This window comes from Oppia nitens, unplaced genomic scaffold, assembly GCF_028296485.1.
Source record: "Oppia nitens isolate AA-2021 unplaced genomic scaffold, nextdenovo-longstitch-racon4-pilon3 scaffold2_pilon_pilon_pilon, whole genome shotgun sequence".
In the NCBI taxonomy this organism is placed as follows: domain Eukaryota; kingdom Metazoa; phylum Arthropoda; class Arachnida; order Sarcoptiformes; family Oppiidae; genus Oppia; species Oppia nitens.
In genome coordinates this window covers 8,342,393-8,357,341 of record NW_026533210.1, presented here as the reverse complement: position 1 = coordinate 8,357,341, position 14,949 = coordinate 8,342,393, and the positions used below count along the sequence as shown (strand labels likewise).

Here is a 14,949-nt window from a genome sequence, read left to right as displayed (position 1 = left end):
AGTTTAAAATGTATTTTGTTATATATTTTTAAAAAATGTGTCAAAAAAATTTAAGCTAACATTAATGTGATCACTAGTTGTTGTATACTTAAAGCAAAAAAAGAAAAAAACTGTTTATTTTTTCTCAATTGTTCACAAATTTACTGGTAATTAATTTATTTGTAATATTTTAATGATCAAAGTTATAATATGTTTTTTCTCACTATAATATATATTAATATTTGTTAATAATAATTATCGATAATATAGAGTATATTATTAATATTATTAATTTTTTTTTTGATGAGCAATGAATTATAAATCATACATTTTATTAATTGACAACAAAAAACCACACATTTTAGAAGTGTTTCTATTAATATGTGTATTAACTAACTTTTTTTTAAAAATATTTTTTGTTGAAAGAAAAGTATATTCATATATATTTTTAATCACATGTTGTTGTGTCTATTAACTATTATATTTTTAAATAATAAAAAATAAATAAATAATTTTTTTTGATAAGTTATTTTTAACAAATTTAAATTATTTGACGCCCAAAAATAAAATTAAAAAATTACGATTTGAGAGAAAATACATTAATTTTAAAAATTCAGAGATTATAAAACTATGGGAGTGTCCGACTAACATACCGGTACCTCTTCGTGGACGCGAGAGAGAGAGAGAGAGAGAGCAGTCATCAATGCCACCCACCTGTCCTCATCATTATCAGACATGTCTAACAATTAAATAAATTATTATACAATCTATTACATACACAATACAAAGGTATAAAATAGAAAATATAATAATAATAATCTATAGCTATTAAAATATGTTTGATAGCTATACTGTATATCTAAATAATCATCATAATTTATAACTGTGGAAAATATCAATAAAATAAAATTATTAAATATAAATCCTATAATTTATTGTATTATGATTCATGTATATAAATGTTTATAATTATTTTGTTTTATCTAATTAAAGTTTTTAGAAAATAAAAATAAAAGTTAATAACTGAATAAACTCGACGATAGCTACTGTTTGATAATCATCATTGATAAAGATTTTCCTATTTATTATCTATAATTTACAATCAATAATAATAATTATTATTATTATTAAATAATTAAAAATATTTTAGAAAATAAGACTTTAACTACAGTTATAAAAACAAAACAAATAAAACAAAAATTTCAATATTTTCTGTCCCATCGATTGTCTTGATTTTACGGGCTGTTAAAACCATTAATTTATATTAACTATTATAATAGTTAGTTATATTTGATGAAAGATAAGTTATACTATATATCTCCTATCACTACACCAACCCTAACCCTAAACAGTACACCACTTCCTAATCCTGACCTAACAGTGCGTGAAATCACAGATATCGGTAATTTATATTGAAATTACAAAAAAGCGACCAAATATATGTACCAAAGTATCAATTTTGTTATTTAAAAAATGATTGCACGTAAATGCATGTGAATGCACGCGCTTTAAAAAAAAAACTAAAAATCTCGATAACATTGAAAATCTACCTGTAATTCAAATTTTATTGTAACAATTTCTATACATATTTTTTGCGGAGATAATTGTTTTGTTATTTATTCAATTATTTGTTATAAAAACGACAATAACTTTGATTTTTTTAAAGAAAATAGTTTTTGAATAATAATAATAATATCAATCACTTTAACCAAACAGACAAAGATATCGGACATCACATGAATGACACACACATTGAGACACTAACCTATGTTTGGTTCAATCTGTACGGCGCTATCCTATCGATGTGTGACATAATTTTGGCCATATTTGGTGCCCTTTTGATGATCATATCTGTGGTTAACGATTCCAACAGCGACATCATCAGCGATATCAACTACTACTACCATTTTGGTGAAGACTATAGATTTTTTGTTTCTGTTTATTAAGTTATTAATTGTATTTTTTGCGGCCAAACTTTATTTTATCGGCTGACCCACACCAGGTATGAACTACGCGGCAATATTGCTATTTGTGGCCTCATATTCCGGGTTTACCGGTTTTATCGAAGAATCTGTAAATAAGTTGATATTGAGTCCATCGTTGATGATATGCGTTACAGTTATACTATGCAAACTGATGGCAATCAACTACATATACGGCAACCAATTGTCCCATTTGGTCAACTCGTTCGCCGAACTATCGTTCGAAGAGTATATGTCGGACAAGTCGAACCCGGACTATCAGTTCGGTGTACGGGAAGTGATGCGCGCCTACAAGTGTTGCGGTTGGGATAAACACTCCATAAATGAACTAAAGTTTGGCCGAAACCTGTCTCTACTGCCGTGTGAGTGCTGCCGAAGCAATCAAAATAGTCGTCAATTTGACTACGAATTGTGTACTTCTGTTGAATTGCTGCTCAAAACAGACAACCAAAGTGTTTATCAAAATACTACCAAATTTGCGGCATTGTGTCCATCAACACATCAGCCGCCGGCCATCCGATTCTGTTCCCAAGTGTTGAATACTGCACTCAGTGATGATCTTAAATGGCAAATGGGTTTCTTTATGACTACATTCATGCTTTCAATACTATCTATTGTCTTATCATTTAGACTGTCCTATGATTTGGTAGCTATTGATATCCAAAAATAACTTAATAATAATACAATAATAATCTAAATCTACAGTATTGTCGTCTAAGTCATAAATTTATATATTATTTTTTGTTTTTTAAATTTCTAATTTCTATTGTAAACATTTTAAACTGATTATATATAGTATTAATAGTAATAATAATAATAAATTGATATAATATATGATATAAGAGTAAAATATTATTTATAGTTTAATTGAAACCCAAAATTTATCTGAAAGTTTGAGTTAAATTATTATTACTTTTTTAAAGTTAAATTAAGTCCCTTTAGTTTGGACCGATCTTGTGGTCACCGACTGGTCAGACAAGTCCGTGAAATAATTGAATATATTATTTAAACAAAAAAAAAGAAAATTAAAGAAAAAAAATTATTTTATTATATTTTTTGTCGCAAATTATTGAAAAATTACTGAAAATTTTGTTTAAATAGCAAAACAAGTGATGAAATGCATTGACGTATTCACTGTTGTATTGAATGAATGCAATGACAACACAAACACATGACTTGTTTTGTCTGTCATTGAATTGTTTGGGTTTTTGTCGTCAAAACAAATGCCAAACAAAGTTTTGAACGTAAATATCGGTCTCTTAGGACATGTGGACAGCGGTAAGACATCGCTGGCCAAAGCCCTGTCCACAACACAGTCGACCTCTTGCTATGATAAGAGTCCGCAGAGTCGCGACAGAGGAATAACCATTGATTTGGGTTTTTCTTCGCTGTCCATACAGTGTCCGCAAAGATTGTTTGAAGACATGCGACGACACCGACAACAGTCGGCCGAAGAGTTGGGCGACCAAAACGATTGGTCATTGCAATTGACATTTGTTGATAGTCCGGGACATTCGTCGCTGATTAAGACGATTATCGGCGGCGCACAGATCATCGACATTATGATTCTGGTGGTCGACATCTGCAAAGGTGTCCAAACACAGACTGCCGAGTGTTTGGTCATCGGAGAGATTACATGCGATAAGATGATTGTCGTATTGAACAAAGTGGATCTCATCCCCGATGATAACAAACGAAACATTGCCATCGATAAGATGACCAAAAGAATCCGCAAAACATTGGAAAAGACGAGATTCAGTTCGGCACCGATTGTGGCGGTCAGCGCACATCCGACCGATCAAAATGATAACAAAACGACCAATAATTTAGGCACTAGTGATGTCGTTAACAGTATCGGTATTCAACACTTGTTGGACACCATATGTATGGAAATATCGCTTCCAAAGCGCAGTCCCGATGGCGAGTTGATTTTATCGGTTGATCACTGCTTCCAGATTCGCGGTTCGGGAACTATTATGACCGGTACTATAATTCAGGGGTCAATTTCGGTAAATGATGTAAGTGTTTGAATCAATTGATAACTTTACAAAAAACAAATCAAAAATAATTATCATATCTTAATCTCTGAACTGAAGAATTTAGAGATTCCTTCGGTGAAAACCATCAAAAAAGTCAAATCAATGCAAATGTTTCACCAGAAGATCGATAGAGCCATTCAAGGAGACAGAGTTGGCGTCTGTATCACTCAGTTTGATCCGAAATTATTGGAGAGAGGAGTGGTTTGTTCGCCCGGTTTTATGATACTTGTCTACGGAATGGTAGCTAATGTTCATCGAATTGCTTACTTCAAGGGAAAGTATACGACAAAAGCCAAGTTTCACATTACTATTCTTCACGAAACAGTTATCGCAAAAACCACTTTCTTTAAGAAGACTATTATTGATGACAACAATACAGATAATTGCAATCAAAATAAAAGCGATGAATCATTTGATATGAATTGTGAATACAGTTATGTCGATGAACTAAATGATGAGATACAGGATAATCAATATTATGTGTTAATAGAGTTTGAGCGACCAATTATCCTAAATACCGGTGCCCTATATATTGCATCAAAACTTGATTCCGATATCAATGCCAATGTCTGTAGACTTGCCTTCTATGGTAATGTTTTGAAACTATTCGGTGATAAAAATTATGTTGAAAACGATTTGAAGAATTTAAAGATTTTCAAAATCAAACAAAAAGATGGTTCAGTCGACAGAATTACCAATGAATACGAAGTTATTGTCAAAAATTTGTTGAAACGCGAGACAAATGTCCAGAATTTTGTCGGTCTTCGTGTTAAGTTGAGTACCGGTGACCAGGGTATCATCGATGGATGTTTTGGTAAAAGTGGTAAAATCAAAGTCCGTTTAAACGATACTATCAAAGATAAGTCATTGATTACAACAACTAATACATCTAAGTCTAAGCGCAATACAGACAATGAAAACAGTGATACAAACAATAGTACAAATCAGACACAGATTAGAGTTTTATTAGAATTTAAGCGATATATTTACGATCCAAATAAGAAAATGATACAAAATTAATGAATAAATTATTATGTAATTAAATATATATTATAATATATAACATATTAATAATAATAATCTATGCAATAATTAGTGACAAAACAAAACATTGAATGATTAATAAATTAAATAATTTTCGATACATTTATAATGGATAATATAATGGGAAACAAATTGTTTGTTTTTAAAAAAAAAACATTATAGCTTAAATCATTTACTGAGACAATAATTATATATTAATTACATTAAAAATGTTGTTGAATTTTTTTGTTTGTTTGTTTCACATTATTATTTTTTTATAAAGCAATATATAATACATGTATATTTAATTAACATGATTTTTGTTTATAACGACAATCAATTGAGCAGTGACAATTAATAATTCAAACACACATATATTTATAGATAAAATCAATTTAAATATTTTTTAAAAATTAATAAATACTGTTATTAATAACCGGGGTTTTTTCAATAAAACAGATAATAAAAAGGCACCGAATTATATATATATTAATAATTAATAGATAACTTTCAGCAAAAATTGTTCGTTCAATTTTTCATAATAATTCAAAATTATTTTTTTTTATATATAATAATAATAAGTATAATTTAAAGCTTAACAATAATAGTATACATGTTTGATATATACTGGTAAATATCACATCAAATAATACTGATTATTATTATTATTACATGTATAGTACTTATATGCAATGTAAACGTAATAATTATTGTATTAATAGAAATTTGTGTGATATCGTTATTAATTTTTTTATAATACATAATTATAATATATCAAAATAAATGCTAAAAAATTTTTTGGTGTAAATATCAATTGGTGATAAAACTACTTAATGAATGTTAATGATTATATATTGTTTTTTGTGAAAAAAGTTATGATGAGTTATTTTTTTCATATGTTTGTTTCAATTTTTTAAAAATCAAAACAAAATCAAACAATAGTATGTATTTGTCGTGCTTTCCTAACAAGTATAGCCAAACTGGTCAAATTGGATCCCGGTTTCGATAGTTCCCATATTTTCAGTCCAATCTTATTATAATCTATTTTGTCCTCAAATATGTTACCGCAATTAGTAAATTCGGATCTATAAACTATTTTTATTAAATATGAGATATAAAAATTTCAATTTAATTTCAATTTAGACTATAATTTATATGATTATTATTAAAGGCAACACTTACTTAAAGTGCCATTAATATAGAGACAATTGGCGGCTGAGTTTTCAGGAACCGTTAGTGTATGATATCTATGAGTGGCTTCGCGTACTATTCTCTATTAAAATAATAATTTATTTTTTATTAAATTAAATAACAAAAGATTGCTTTATTTATTATTATTATTTTTTAAATAAATGATTGAATCTATCGATGACTCACTCTTAAAATTTCTTGTGATTCTTGCGATGCGCTGACACATAATATATCATTTCCTGCCATTGATAAACATGACTTGAGATGCAATAGTTTATTGGGAATTCTGATGGGAGTCACCGGATATTCGGGAAAAGCTGCCGCCACTGCCCGGGCACCCGACTCGTTGGTTCTCTGGGATAGCCCCACAAATATTTCACGCCCTTTTCGTGTTATAAAAAAAAATAATCAGATTTTAATAAAATATATGAAATAAAAATCAAATAATAATTAAACAATATATATATACCCGTAAAGAGTACATCTCCGCCATCGATAGTGGCTTTCGGGTCCGCGATCTCAACAACAGGAAGTTTAAGCTCTTTCTTAATAATAGCTCGAATTGTGTCCACCTTTTTATTCAATGATAATTAGCAATCAATAAATTATTTTACTATTTATAAGTTTTGTCTAAATAATAATAATAATAATAATAATAATAATAATAATAATAATAATAATAATAATAATAATATACCTTTACTGTACAACAGTAACTATGGTATACATGTAACATAAATATATATAATAATATTTAACGATAATTATACTATTTTTATTTATAAACAATTAACATTTCAAAGAAATATACGGTACATATATTTTATTTTATTATTTTTTAATTACTTTAAATACTGTATGTAATTTATACTGTATATATTAGTATATATTAATAATTAATATAAAAAACATTATTTTATACACCCAATTTAGTTTTATAGGTGTTATTTTTGAATAGTTCATGTTAAATTATAAATAATTAAATATAATGCTTATGTTTAAAAAATCAATATATATTCATATATTTATTATAATAAATACAGTATAGTATACAATACAGTGTATAATCTTAACTAATAAAACCTTAAATATTACAACTCAAATAAATTGCAACATATCTCCCCATATAATTAAAATCAATACTAATTTATCATAATTATGATATTATTTAATAATGTTTACATAATTTAGTTATACAAACAATTTATTGCTAAATATGTTAAACATTTCCCATAATTGACTTTATTTTGTTTTTCTCTTTTAATATCAGTCTAACTATAACTTTTTGAGACAATTTGGTACAACTAGTGATAAATAATAAATATATGCTTTTAGTTGTTTGTTTGGGCGATAAAAATAAATATCTATTTTATTATATTAGTACTCTAACTATAAAATACCGTATAAGTTATATCAATGTAAACGGAAACATCTATTTATTAAATAAAAACTTTAGTTTAATAGGTGTTTGACTAAATAGATAGACTCTATTAGTAATAAGTTATTATCAAACAAACAAAAAATACTTTTAATATATCGCTTTGGAAACTAAACCTACATTTCATGCCAACAGTTGATAATAAATACAATTTTATAGCTAAACAAAATTATGGCAATTATGACAAATAAAATTTATGTTATTATTAAATCTATAGTTATTTTAAATCTATGCAATTTTTGCAACACTTTCTACCAAATGAATAGCTAACTAATGAATCATAAGTCTCGTGTAATAAAATTTTTTTTGGGATATAACTTGTCTTACATATATTAATGTAATATTAATATCAATTGTTAAGCTATTTAATGATGACAAGACTAATGTCATAAATAATAATCAAATTACTACTAATAATAATGAAAATTTAAATTTATATACAATTTATTATTTTTGAAATATACAAAAACATGATTTATTACTGTAATTGAATAAGAATTGAAATTAAAAAAACACATTAAGCTTTTGGACACAATCTTATAGATTAGACAAACAAACAAACAAATGAAAAAAACAGATATTTAGTTACCTCTTTAACCCGAGAGGGATGACCAGGTCTGCAGATTAGCGCCACTCCTATCACAACAAAAAGAGAGAGAGAGAAAGATATCAACAGTTAGGTCTTCAATTGATGACAACTTTCGATGGATCAAACAAACAAATTGTCTGACTTGGATGACTTACCATTGATGACGACAGCCGTGTCGTCGACAAACGGCGATTCGGGAAACGTCTCGTCCTGTGGCAGTTCAATGACATCCAAACCAAGAGATCGTAATACTTTGCAGTACTGTTCGTGCTCTCGACGGGCCTCATCAACATTGATCATCCCGTTGTCACTCGTGGGCATACATTTGACAAAAGAGTTGGGTATACGCGACACTATGGCATGAGAGTAGCGGCCAAATGCCGGCACCGATGACATCGCGTTTGTGAGTGCGGGGGAACTCAACTGTCGGACTGACTGACTGACTGTCGGAACACTTTTAACTGTCACTTCTTTTAAGAAAAAAAACCGATCGCTTCCTCTTCATCAACACATCTGATCTCTTCGATGTCGACAATCCTCTGATTTCTTATAAACCGATGGTTTCCTCTCTCTCTCTTTCTTTCCTTCACTCTATTGATGTGTTTGAATGTTAGACACAATTATTATTTGTGTCATTCATTTGTTGCCTTCAAATAAACAACAGTCAAAAAAATCAAATGCAATACACTGTGTATTACAAACTCAATACACAATACATATACACAACACATAAACAGGGATTTCAATTGACAGTCAAAAATTGGTTACACTTTTCACTCCTCAAAAAGTAATGGCTTTTTATACTGTAATATAAAAGTACAGTAAAAATAAAGTTAACAAACAGTCAATTCATTCATCAAATACTGTATTAATATAATTGAATGTATTTTATAAACCTATTGGACATACAATTCACAAATAGTGTGACGTTTTTCTGCAGCAATACTATTGAATTGAATACAAAAACAATACAAAAGTCTTAACACTTCTTCATTCGTTGAGCACATGTGTTGTTGTGATTTGTTTGTTGACCGAAGAGGATTGGATCAGTTTGTTTGCTTTAGTTACCATCGGTTTTCTGATTATCAACAATGACATCAACGGCTGCACTGTTGGAAGGATTGCAGAAACAATTATCCGATGAGATCAACAAGTTTGGTGTACTCCAGAAGTCCTATCAGAAGACATTACATTTGAGACAACAATTAGATTCACAGCTCAATGAAAACAATATCGTCAAAGAGGTTAGTAGTGGTTGATGTCAGAGTTACCATATATTATTGATGATAATTAATATGTTGTTGTTGTTAATGTCTAATAGGAAATGGATCTCTTAGAAGACGACGCCAAGACCTACAAACTGGTGGGACCTTTGCTTCAGCGAATCGATCTCAAAGAAGCCAAAGACAATGTCAACTCTAGGATCAAATATATTTCTGAAGAGATGTAATAATAATAATCAATTTTAGCTCTAAATATTGATTTATTATTTTTTTTTTTGATTATTAATCTGTTGTTTGTTTTTATTGGACAACTTTATCAGTAAAAGACACGACAAACAAATTGCCGATTTATCACAACAACAGGACCAACAACGAGAAGTGGTAACAAAATTGCAGCAACAGTTGCAACAGTTCCAGATGAAGGCTACCACTGCAGCCAAATAAGTGCAGACAAATTGATTGATTAATTAATTTAGGATTTCAAACGTTTTTATATAAAAAACAAATCATTTATTATTTTTTGATTTTAATTATTATTGCATTAAAAACACAGTTTTTTATAACATTTCTTATAAATATATATATGAATAATGAATTGATTTGATTTTGATTGTTTGGTGATTATGATTAAGATAATAATAATAATTACCGTAATATACTGTACAATATATGTTATAAATTAATTTATAATAAATTATTATTATAATTGGATTACAATTATTGAAGAAGATATACGTTAAAGAGTTAGTTTGTGGCAAAATTCAATGCCAATTGAGGTATTTATTACATTTAATAGTAATTTTAAAAAATATAAATTAAGATAATTGTTATATTAAGTAAAAACCGGGGTTTAGATTATATAATTACAATAACTTAAATTAAATAATTATTAAATTTTTTTACAATAAGTTTGTTGTTGTATTTGTCGACGAAAGTTGATGAATAAAGTCTTATAAAAGTTTATCGTTAATTACATGAAAGTTGTGTCGTCGGTATCCGTCTTAACCTTATTGATGGTCTGTGTCCTCGACTGAAACAATTCGCGAATTAGTGCCGACTTTTCCCGTTCTAATTGTGTAATTCGTTCGCACTTTTTGCTGACCTCATCGGTAAGCAATCGATTCTGATCTCGGAGTCGATTGACAACATTGGGATTAACAACAAACTGTTGCTGTCGATTGGGATCATTATATCGGCCATTAATAGTCATCTGTGCACTAATTGGACGAATAGCCAGATTCATGTGTATTGGAAATCCTCTTTCATTGTCGTAAAGTGTCGATAAGTGTTGATTAATATTCATGATTCTTGCGGCCTGAAAGTTGATCCGCTCCTGATAGGCATCCAGTGTATAGTCGGCCGGATGTGTACCAACTTTGGTCACATAGCTGATCTTGTCCTGGATGATTGCAATTTGCCTCAGATACCAGTCCCTGGCCCTATCGATACCTTCCAAACCCTGAAAGAAGATACTCCTTTCCTGTTCCAACTGTTGAATACGTCTTATCTGAAGATTAAATGATATTTTTTTTAATTAGTAATTACAATGAATGACAAATTTGTAAAACAAAATTATTTACTGAATTGAAATCAATTCCATTTGATCCAACCGTATGCCTTCTTGGTTCTCGTCGTTTATTAGCTGCCCTTCTCATTGCCGGTCCATTTGGCTGAATATTCTGCGGCGGAGGTAGAAATGGTACCAATTGTTGATATTTATTGCTGCGAGGAGTGTCTGAGGCACCGTTGTTGGCACCATTAGCTGGCAATATATTATCTTTATTGCTGCCACCAGAACCCGAACCCGAACTCAATCTTTCCAATTCCAGTACTTGTTTACCCAACATATTCTCCTTCCAGTTCTGCAATGTCTTCATAATACAACTTTTGGACAATGCTTTTACCGATTGAATTGGCGAACGAATCTGACGATTCTTGGCATTATTCTGACCATTGATTACATTGACATCTCTTTGGACAAGTTTGGCATCACTTTTAATATTGCGAATTTCACCATTTGTCCCACAATTTATACCACCATTTGAATCACCATTTGTTTTGATCATCAACTGAGGCATACTTTTAGCTCTCTGGTAGTTAGTAGTGGATGAGCTATCGGAACTATTATAATCACTGTTTGCACCATTTTTATTATGCAAAACATGTGGTGGAGGTTGTTGTGGAGGAACAGGTGTTACGGAAGCCGTTGGCTTTTTCTGATGCACTGTCTCTGGTAGTGTATTGGAGGCAGATGTCTGTATTGATTTCATTGAATTATAAGACAGAGGTATTGGTTTTGCTAGAAGGGCTGGAGATGTTTGATGAGGAGGTACTGGAGGAGGTGGAAGTGCAGGCAGTGTTGGTGTTACTGATTCGGTCGATCCGGGACTGGGAAGCAATGGTGGCGGAGGAGCCAAAGGCAGTGCAGGTGGTGGTGGTGTTGGCGACAGTGTTGTAATACCATTATTGTTATCATCATTACTGCTGAAGTCGACTTGATTTTTAAGTAGACATAACTTGATTCCGGCACAAAAACGGTCAAATGTTAACAGACCGTTAGGTAGTGTCACTTTGGATAGACAATTGATAAGTCCTTTCGGGAACAGTGGATCCGAGTCGTCTTCTTCCCATTGGGTGGCTATGTCTGCATACCGAACATAACCCATACCATTGCTGTCCATTACATCAAACAATTCATGCAATGCATTAACAAATTGTTTGGACATTCCGTAGATGAATGGGTTTTCTTCGCTAACTTCAGGCATATCTATCGTATTCATAGTTTTCTTCTAAAATCAGTTTTTAAAGTGATATTTAAAGATATTTTTTAAATAACAATTTCAATGCATTATTTAAATAGCGTGTAGTCATCAAAAATAAATTGATTACTTGTTGGCAACATTTGAGAGCAGAGAGAAGTTATTTAAAAAAAGTTTATTCACATATTTATCCAATAATAATAATAATTAATAGTTAGACTAATTTTAAGTTGTTATATAACTATGTATTAAATGCACATTATATCATATCATCACTAGTCATTGGTGTATATATATATATACAGGTATTTATATAGTGATACACAAAAATCTGTTAGGATTTTAAAAATATATGAGAAAAAAATTTGAAAATTTTTAAGGAAAAGTCTGAAAACACTACAACACATAAACTGGAATATCAGTATTGGTTTTTGGTTTGGTTTGCAATACAGGTGCAGGTATTGGCTTATGTGGCCCTTCTCTCTCTCTCTCTCTCTCTATCTCTCTCTCCATATACTTATATATACAGTACAGTAACTAATATACAACTTCTGGTGAGTCTCGTTCACTGACTTTGCTCTGGAGAACAAAGATATACTTCTCCACCAATTGGGTAGTACGTGGTGTTGGGTTGGGTGCACACAACTGCACACACATATATATACAGCAAGTTTTTGGGTAAAGCATAATCTGCCAGTTGTTTAAATGGGTCACTACTTCTTCTTGACACTAGTTCTTTAACCACAGCACACACACCACTACTTACAGATTTCATCAATGGTTTTTCACTCTCACTCTAAGAGCGAGAAGAAGAAAACAATGTATTTATAGTTTTCATAAAAGCAATCTCTCTCTCTATATATATACAGTATATATAAGTGTTAGATTGTATATAACTTTTTATACATTTTTTTATATCATATATAATCTAATGGATGGATAGTAGAAAAAACAAGTTTTCCCATAAGGTATTAAACAATATATATATATACTGGATCTGATTTAACAATACATTTAGATAGAAATAAAGAAAGAGAGAGAGAGAGAGAGAAAGAAAGAAAGAGAGAGAGAGAGCGGATCTTCTATAAAAAAAGATGATTGCATTCAACCAAATCTTTTTGGAGCCAATGTTGTGGAAAATAATACATTGCTATCAATAGGACTGTTGTGATATCAGACAAGTCATGTCAACTTTCATGACAATTATCTGTCATTTTGGTCTCATTTTTCATTTTTTAGTTGACGACAATTATTATTATTATTTTATATTCACAAGTTGTGAATCACAACAATAATTGTTTATTTAATTGGAAACTCTTGTCTCTCTCTCTCCTCCAGTAAATTATTTCATAAAAACCAACAAAGATATGATAATTTGCTATATTTGTTGTTAGATTTATTAAACTATTACTATATATAAATTTATATAATGTATAATGACTTTAATGATTAATAATATGTTGACTAATGATAAATTGCTTAATATGAATAATAATACTAAGTTTTATTTACTTTAAATTAAAATTAACCTAATATTGTTGAAACTTATTCAACTTTTTATGGTTATCCAATATTATATAAGGATTTTTCATTAACATATTAATAATAATATAAACTTTTACTCTATAAAAGCTATTATGGGTTGACTATTAAATATTACTAAACTTTATTTGTTTAAATCATTTATTAAAACATTGAAACTAATCATTCATTATTATATATGTAGGTTAATAGAGTTAAGTTGTATTGTGTAATCAATAAATACTAGAATTTTAGTAAATTTTTTTAGTGTATATAAAGTTTAATACATTATTTATATAAAATATTTAAATATATTAAAGTATTAATTTCAAAAAATAATTTAAATATTTTAAATTGTTTTAAATTCTAAAAAATAATATAGTTTAAATTTTACATGCTAGTTAGTTAATTATATTAAATTATAATATAAAAATAATATTAATTTATTTAATTTTATTCAATAAAATTTAATGTAAACTTTTTTTGAAAATTTCGTTTTTGTTATTTAATATTTTTGTTTATTTGTTTCTTATATTATTATTATAACGACTTAGAGAAATATACAAATATTTATATATTAAAATTTAAGCTTAGGGTGCATTAATAATAATTTTTTTGAATTAAAATGATTTATTTTTTTGAAAAATTCAAACAATTTTTTTCAACAATTTACTATTTTATTCACGTATGAAATTTCAATGTCAATGTTTCTAAAAAAATATATTTATATATATTTATGACAAGCAATCGTAGTATTATATATTCAAAATACTGTTTTATTTAAAAAACATTTGTGAAATATTTTGATTTTATTATTTGTCATTTATAAAAATGTTGTTTAATTTATTTATAGACTATATATAAATATTTGTGACTAACAATGATTTTGTGTCATTTATTTAGGACAGTTATAAATTATAACTTATAATCATTAAAAATTTATTTATTTATTTTTTTGTAAACAAAATAAATTGAATAACAATTTATTTAAAAAATAGTTTAATCTTATGTTTCGCACGTTTCAAGTATTTATTTGAATATTATCTAAATTGTTTTAAAAAATTATTAAAAGCAATTACAGTGATAGTTGTTTAGTTAAATTTATTAACTATATATTAATCAGCAAATTGATTGATTAATTATTATAAATGCTAATAATCTTATTATTAAATAAAAACTTTTTCATTTTTTAAAAATTGTATCAA

At 28.6% G+C, this 14,949-nt stretch overlaps 5 protein-coding genes across 5 annotated transcripts; 3 read left to right on the top strand and 2 right to left on the bottom strand.

The window, feature by feature from the left end:
• The first annotated feature begins 1,653 nt into the window (after positions 1-1,653).
• Positions 1,654-2,663, top strand: LOC128956140 (uncharacterized). Its single transcript, XM_054301822.1, has 2 exons — positions 1,654-1,890; positions 1,982-2,663. Exons 1-2 carry the CDS (start codon positions 1,716-1,718, stop codon positions 2,629-2,631), a joined length of 825 nt encoding a protein of 274 aa, XP_054157797.1. The 5' UTR covers positions 1,654-1,715; the 3' UTR covers positions 2,632-2,663.
• A 437-nt stretch (positions 2,664-3,100) lies between these two features.
• On the top strand, positions 3,101-5,052 carry LOC128955199 (selenocysteine-specific elongation factor-like). Its single transcript, XM_054300845.1, has 2 exons — positions 3,101-3,979; positions 4,058-5,052. The coding sequence occupies exons 1-2, from the start codon at positions 3,185-3,187 to the stop codon at positions 5,018-5,020; spliced, it is 1,758 nt and encodes a 585-aa protein (XP_054156820.1). The 5' UTR covers positions 3,101-3,184; the 3' UTR covers positions 5,021-5,052.
• Positions 5,053-5,826: 774 nt separating this feature from the next.
• On the bottom strand, positions 5,827-9,058 carry LOC128956379 (N(G),N(G)-dimethylarginine dimethylaminohydrolase 1-like). Its single transcript, XM_054302112.1, has 6 exons — positions 8,397-9,058; positions 8,242-8,288; positions 6,684-6,786; positions 6,401-6,597; positions 6,206-6,296; positions 5,827-6,115 (listed from the first exon to the last, which is right to left on the bottom strand). The coding sequence occupies exons 1-6, from the start codon at positions 8,635-8,637 to the stop codon at positions 5,955-5,957; spliced, it is 840 nt and encodes a 279-aa protein (XP_054158087.1). The 5' UTR covers positions 8,638-9,058; the 3' UTR covers positions 5,827-5,954.
• Positions 9,059-9,144: 86 nt separating this feature from the next.
• Positions 9,145-10,152, top strand: LOC128956380 (prefoldin subunit 6-like). Its single transcript, XM_054302113.1, has 3 exons — positions 9,145-9,485; positions 9,563-9,687; positions 9,785-10,152. Exons 1-3 carry the CDS (start codon positions 9,333-9,335, stop codon positions 9,906-9,908), a joined length of 402 nt encoding a protein of 133 aa, XP_054158088.1. The 5' UTR covers positions 9,145-9,332; the 3' UTR covers positions 9,909-10,152.
• Positions 10,153-10,313: 161 nt separating this feature from the next.
• LOC128956377 (suppressor APC domain-containing protein 2-like) lies at positions 10,314-12,261 on the bottom strand. The gene is made up of 2 exons (XM_054302111.1): positions 11,045-12,261; positions 10,314-10,971 (listed from the first exon to the last, which is right to left on the bottom strand). The coding sequence occupies exons 1-2, from the start codon at positions 12,242-12,244 to the stop codon at positions 10,435-10,437; spliced, it is 1,737 nt and encodes a 578-aa protein (XP_054158086.1). The 5' UTR covers positions 12,245-12,261; the 3' UTR covers positions 10,314-10,434.
• Positions 12,262-14,949: the final 2,688 nt, after the last annotated feature.

What these genes read in the sequence shown, in the direction of transcription:
- LOC128956140 (XM_054301822.1), top strand. Translation starts at nt 1,716, where the DNA reads ATGAATGACACACACATTGAGACACTAACCTATGTTTGGTTCAATCTG. An exon ending in CAACTACTACTACCATTTTG is followed by an intron (nt 1,891 to 1,981) that starts GTGAAGACTATA and finishes GACCCACACCAG; the next exon opens with GTATGAACTACGCGGCAATA.
- LOC128955199 (XM_054300845.1), top strand. Translation starts at nt 3,185, where the DNA reads ATGCCAAACAAAGTTTTGAACGTAAATATCGGTCTCTTAGGACATGTG. An exon ending in GGTCAATTTCGGTAAATGAT is followed by an intron (nt 3,980 to 4,057) that starts GTAAGTGTTTGA and finishes TCTGAACTGAAG; the next exon opens with AATTTAGAGATTCCTTCGGT.
- LOC128956379 (XM_054302112.1), bottom strand. Translation starts at nt 8,637, where the DNA reads ATGTCATCGGTGCCGGCATTTGGCCGCTACTCTCATGCCATAGTGTCG. An exon ending in CACGGCTGTCGTCATCAATG is followed by an intron (nt 8,289 to 8,396) that starts GTAAGTCATCCA and finishes TTGTTGTGATAG; the next exon opens with GAGTGGCGCTAATCTGCAGA. An exon ending in AATCACAAGAAATTTTAAGA is followed by an intron (nt 6,297 to 6,400) that starts GTGAGTCATCGA and finishes TTATTTTAATAG; the next exon opens with AGAATAGTACGCGAAGCCAC.
- LOC128956380 (XM_054302113.1), top strand. Translation starts at nt 9,333, where the DNA reads ATGACATCAACGGCTGCACTGTTGGAAGGATTGCAGAAACAATTATCC. An exon ending in AAAACAATATCGTCAAAGAG is followed by an intron (nt 9,486 to 9,562) that starts GTTAGTAGTGGT and finishes AATGTCTAATAG; the next exon opens with GAAATGGATCTCTTAGAAGA. An exon ending in AAATATATTTCTGAAGAGAT is followed by an intron (nt 9,688 to 9,784) that starts GTAATAATAATA and finishes CAACTTTATCAG; the next exon opens with TAAAAGACACGACAAACAAA.
- LOC128956377 (XM_054302111.1), bottom strand. Translation starts at nt 12,244, where the DNA reads ATGAATACGATAGATATGCCTGAAGTTAGCGAAGAAAACCCATTCATC. An exon ending in ATGGAATTGATTTCAATTCA is followed by an intron (nt 10,972 to 11,044) that starts GTAAATAATTTT and finishes TTTAATCTTCAG; the next exon opens with ATAAGACGTATTCAACAGTT.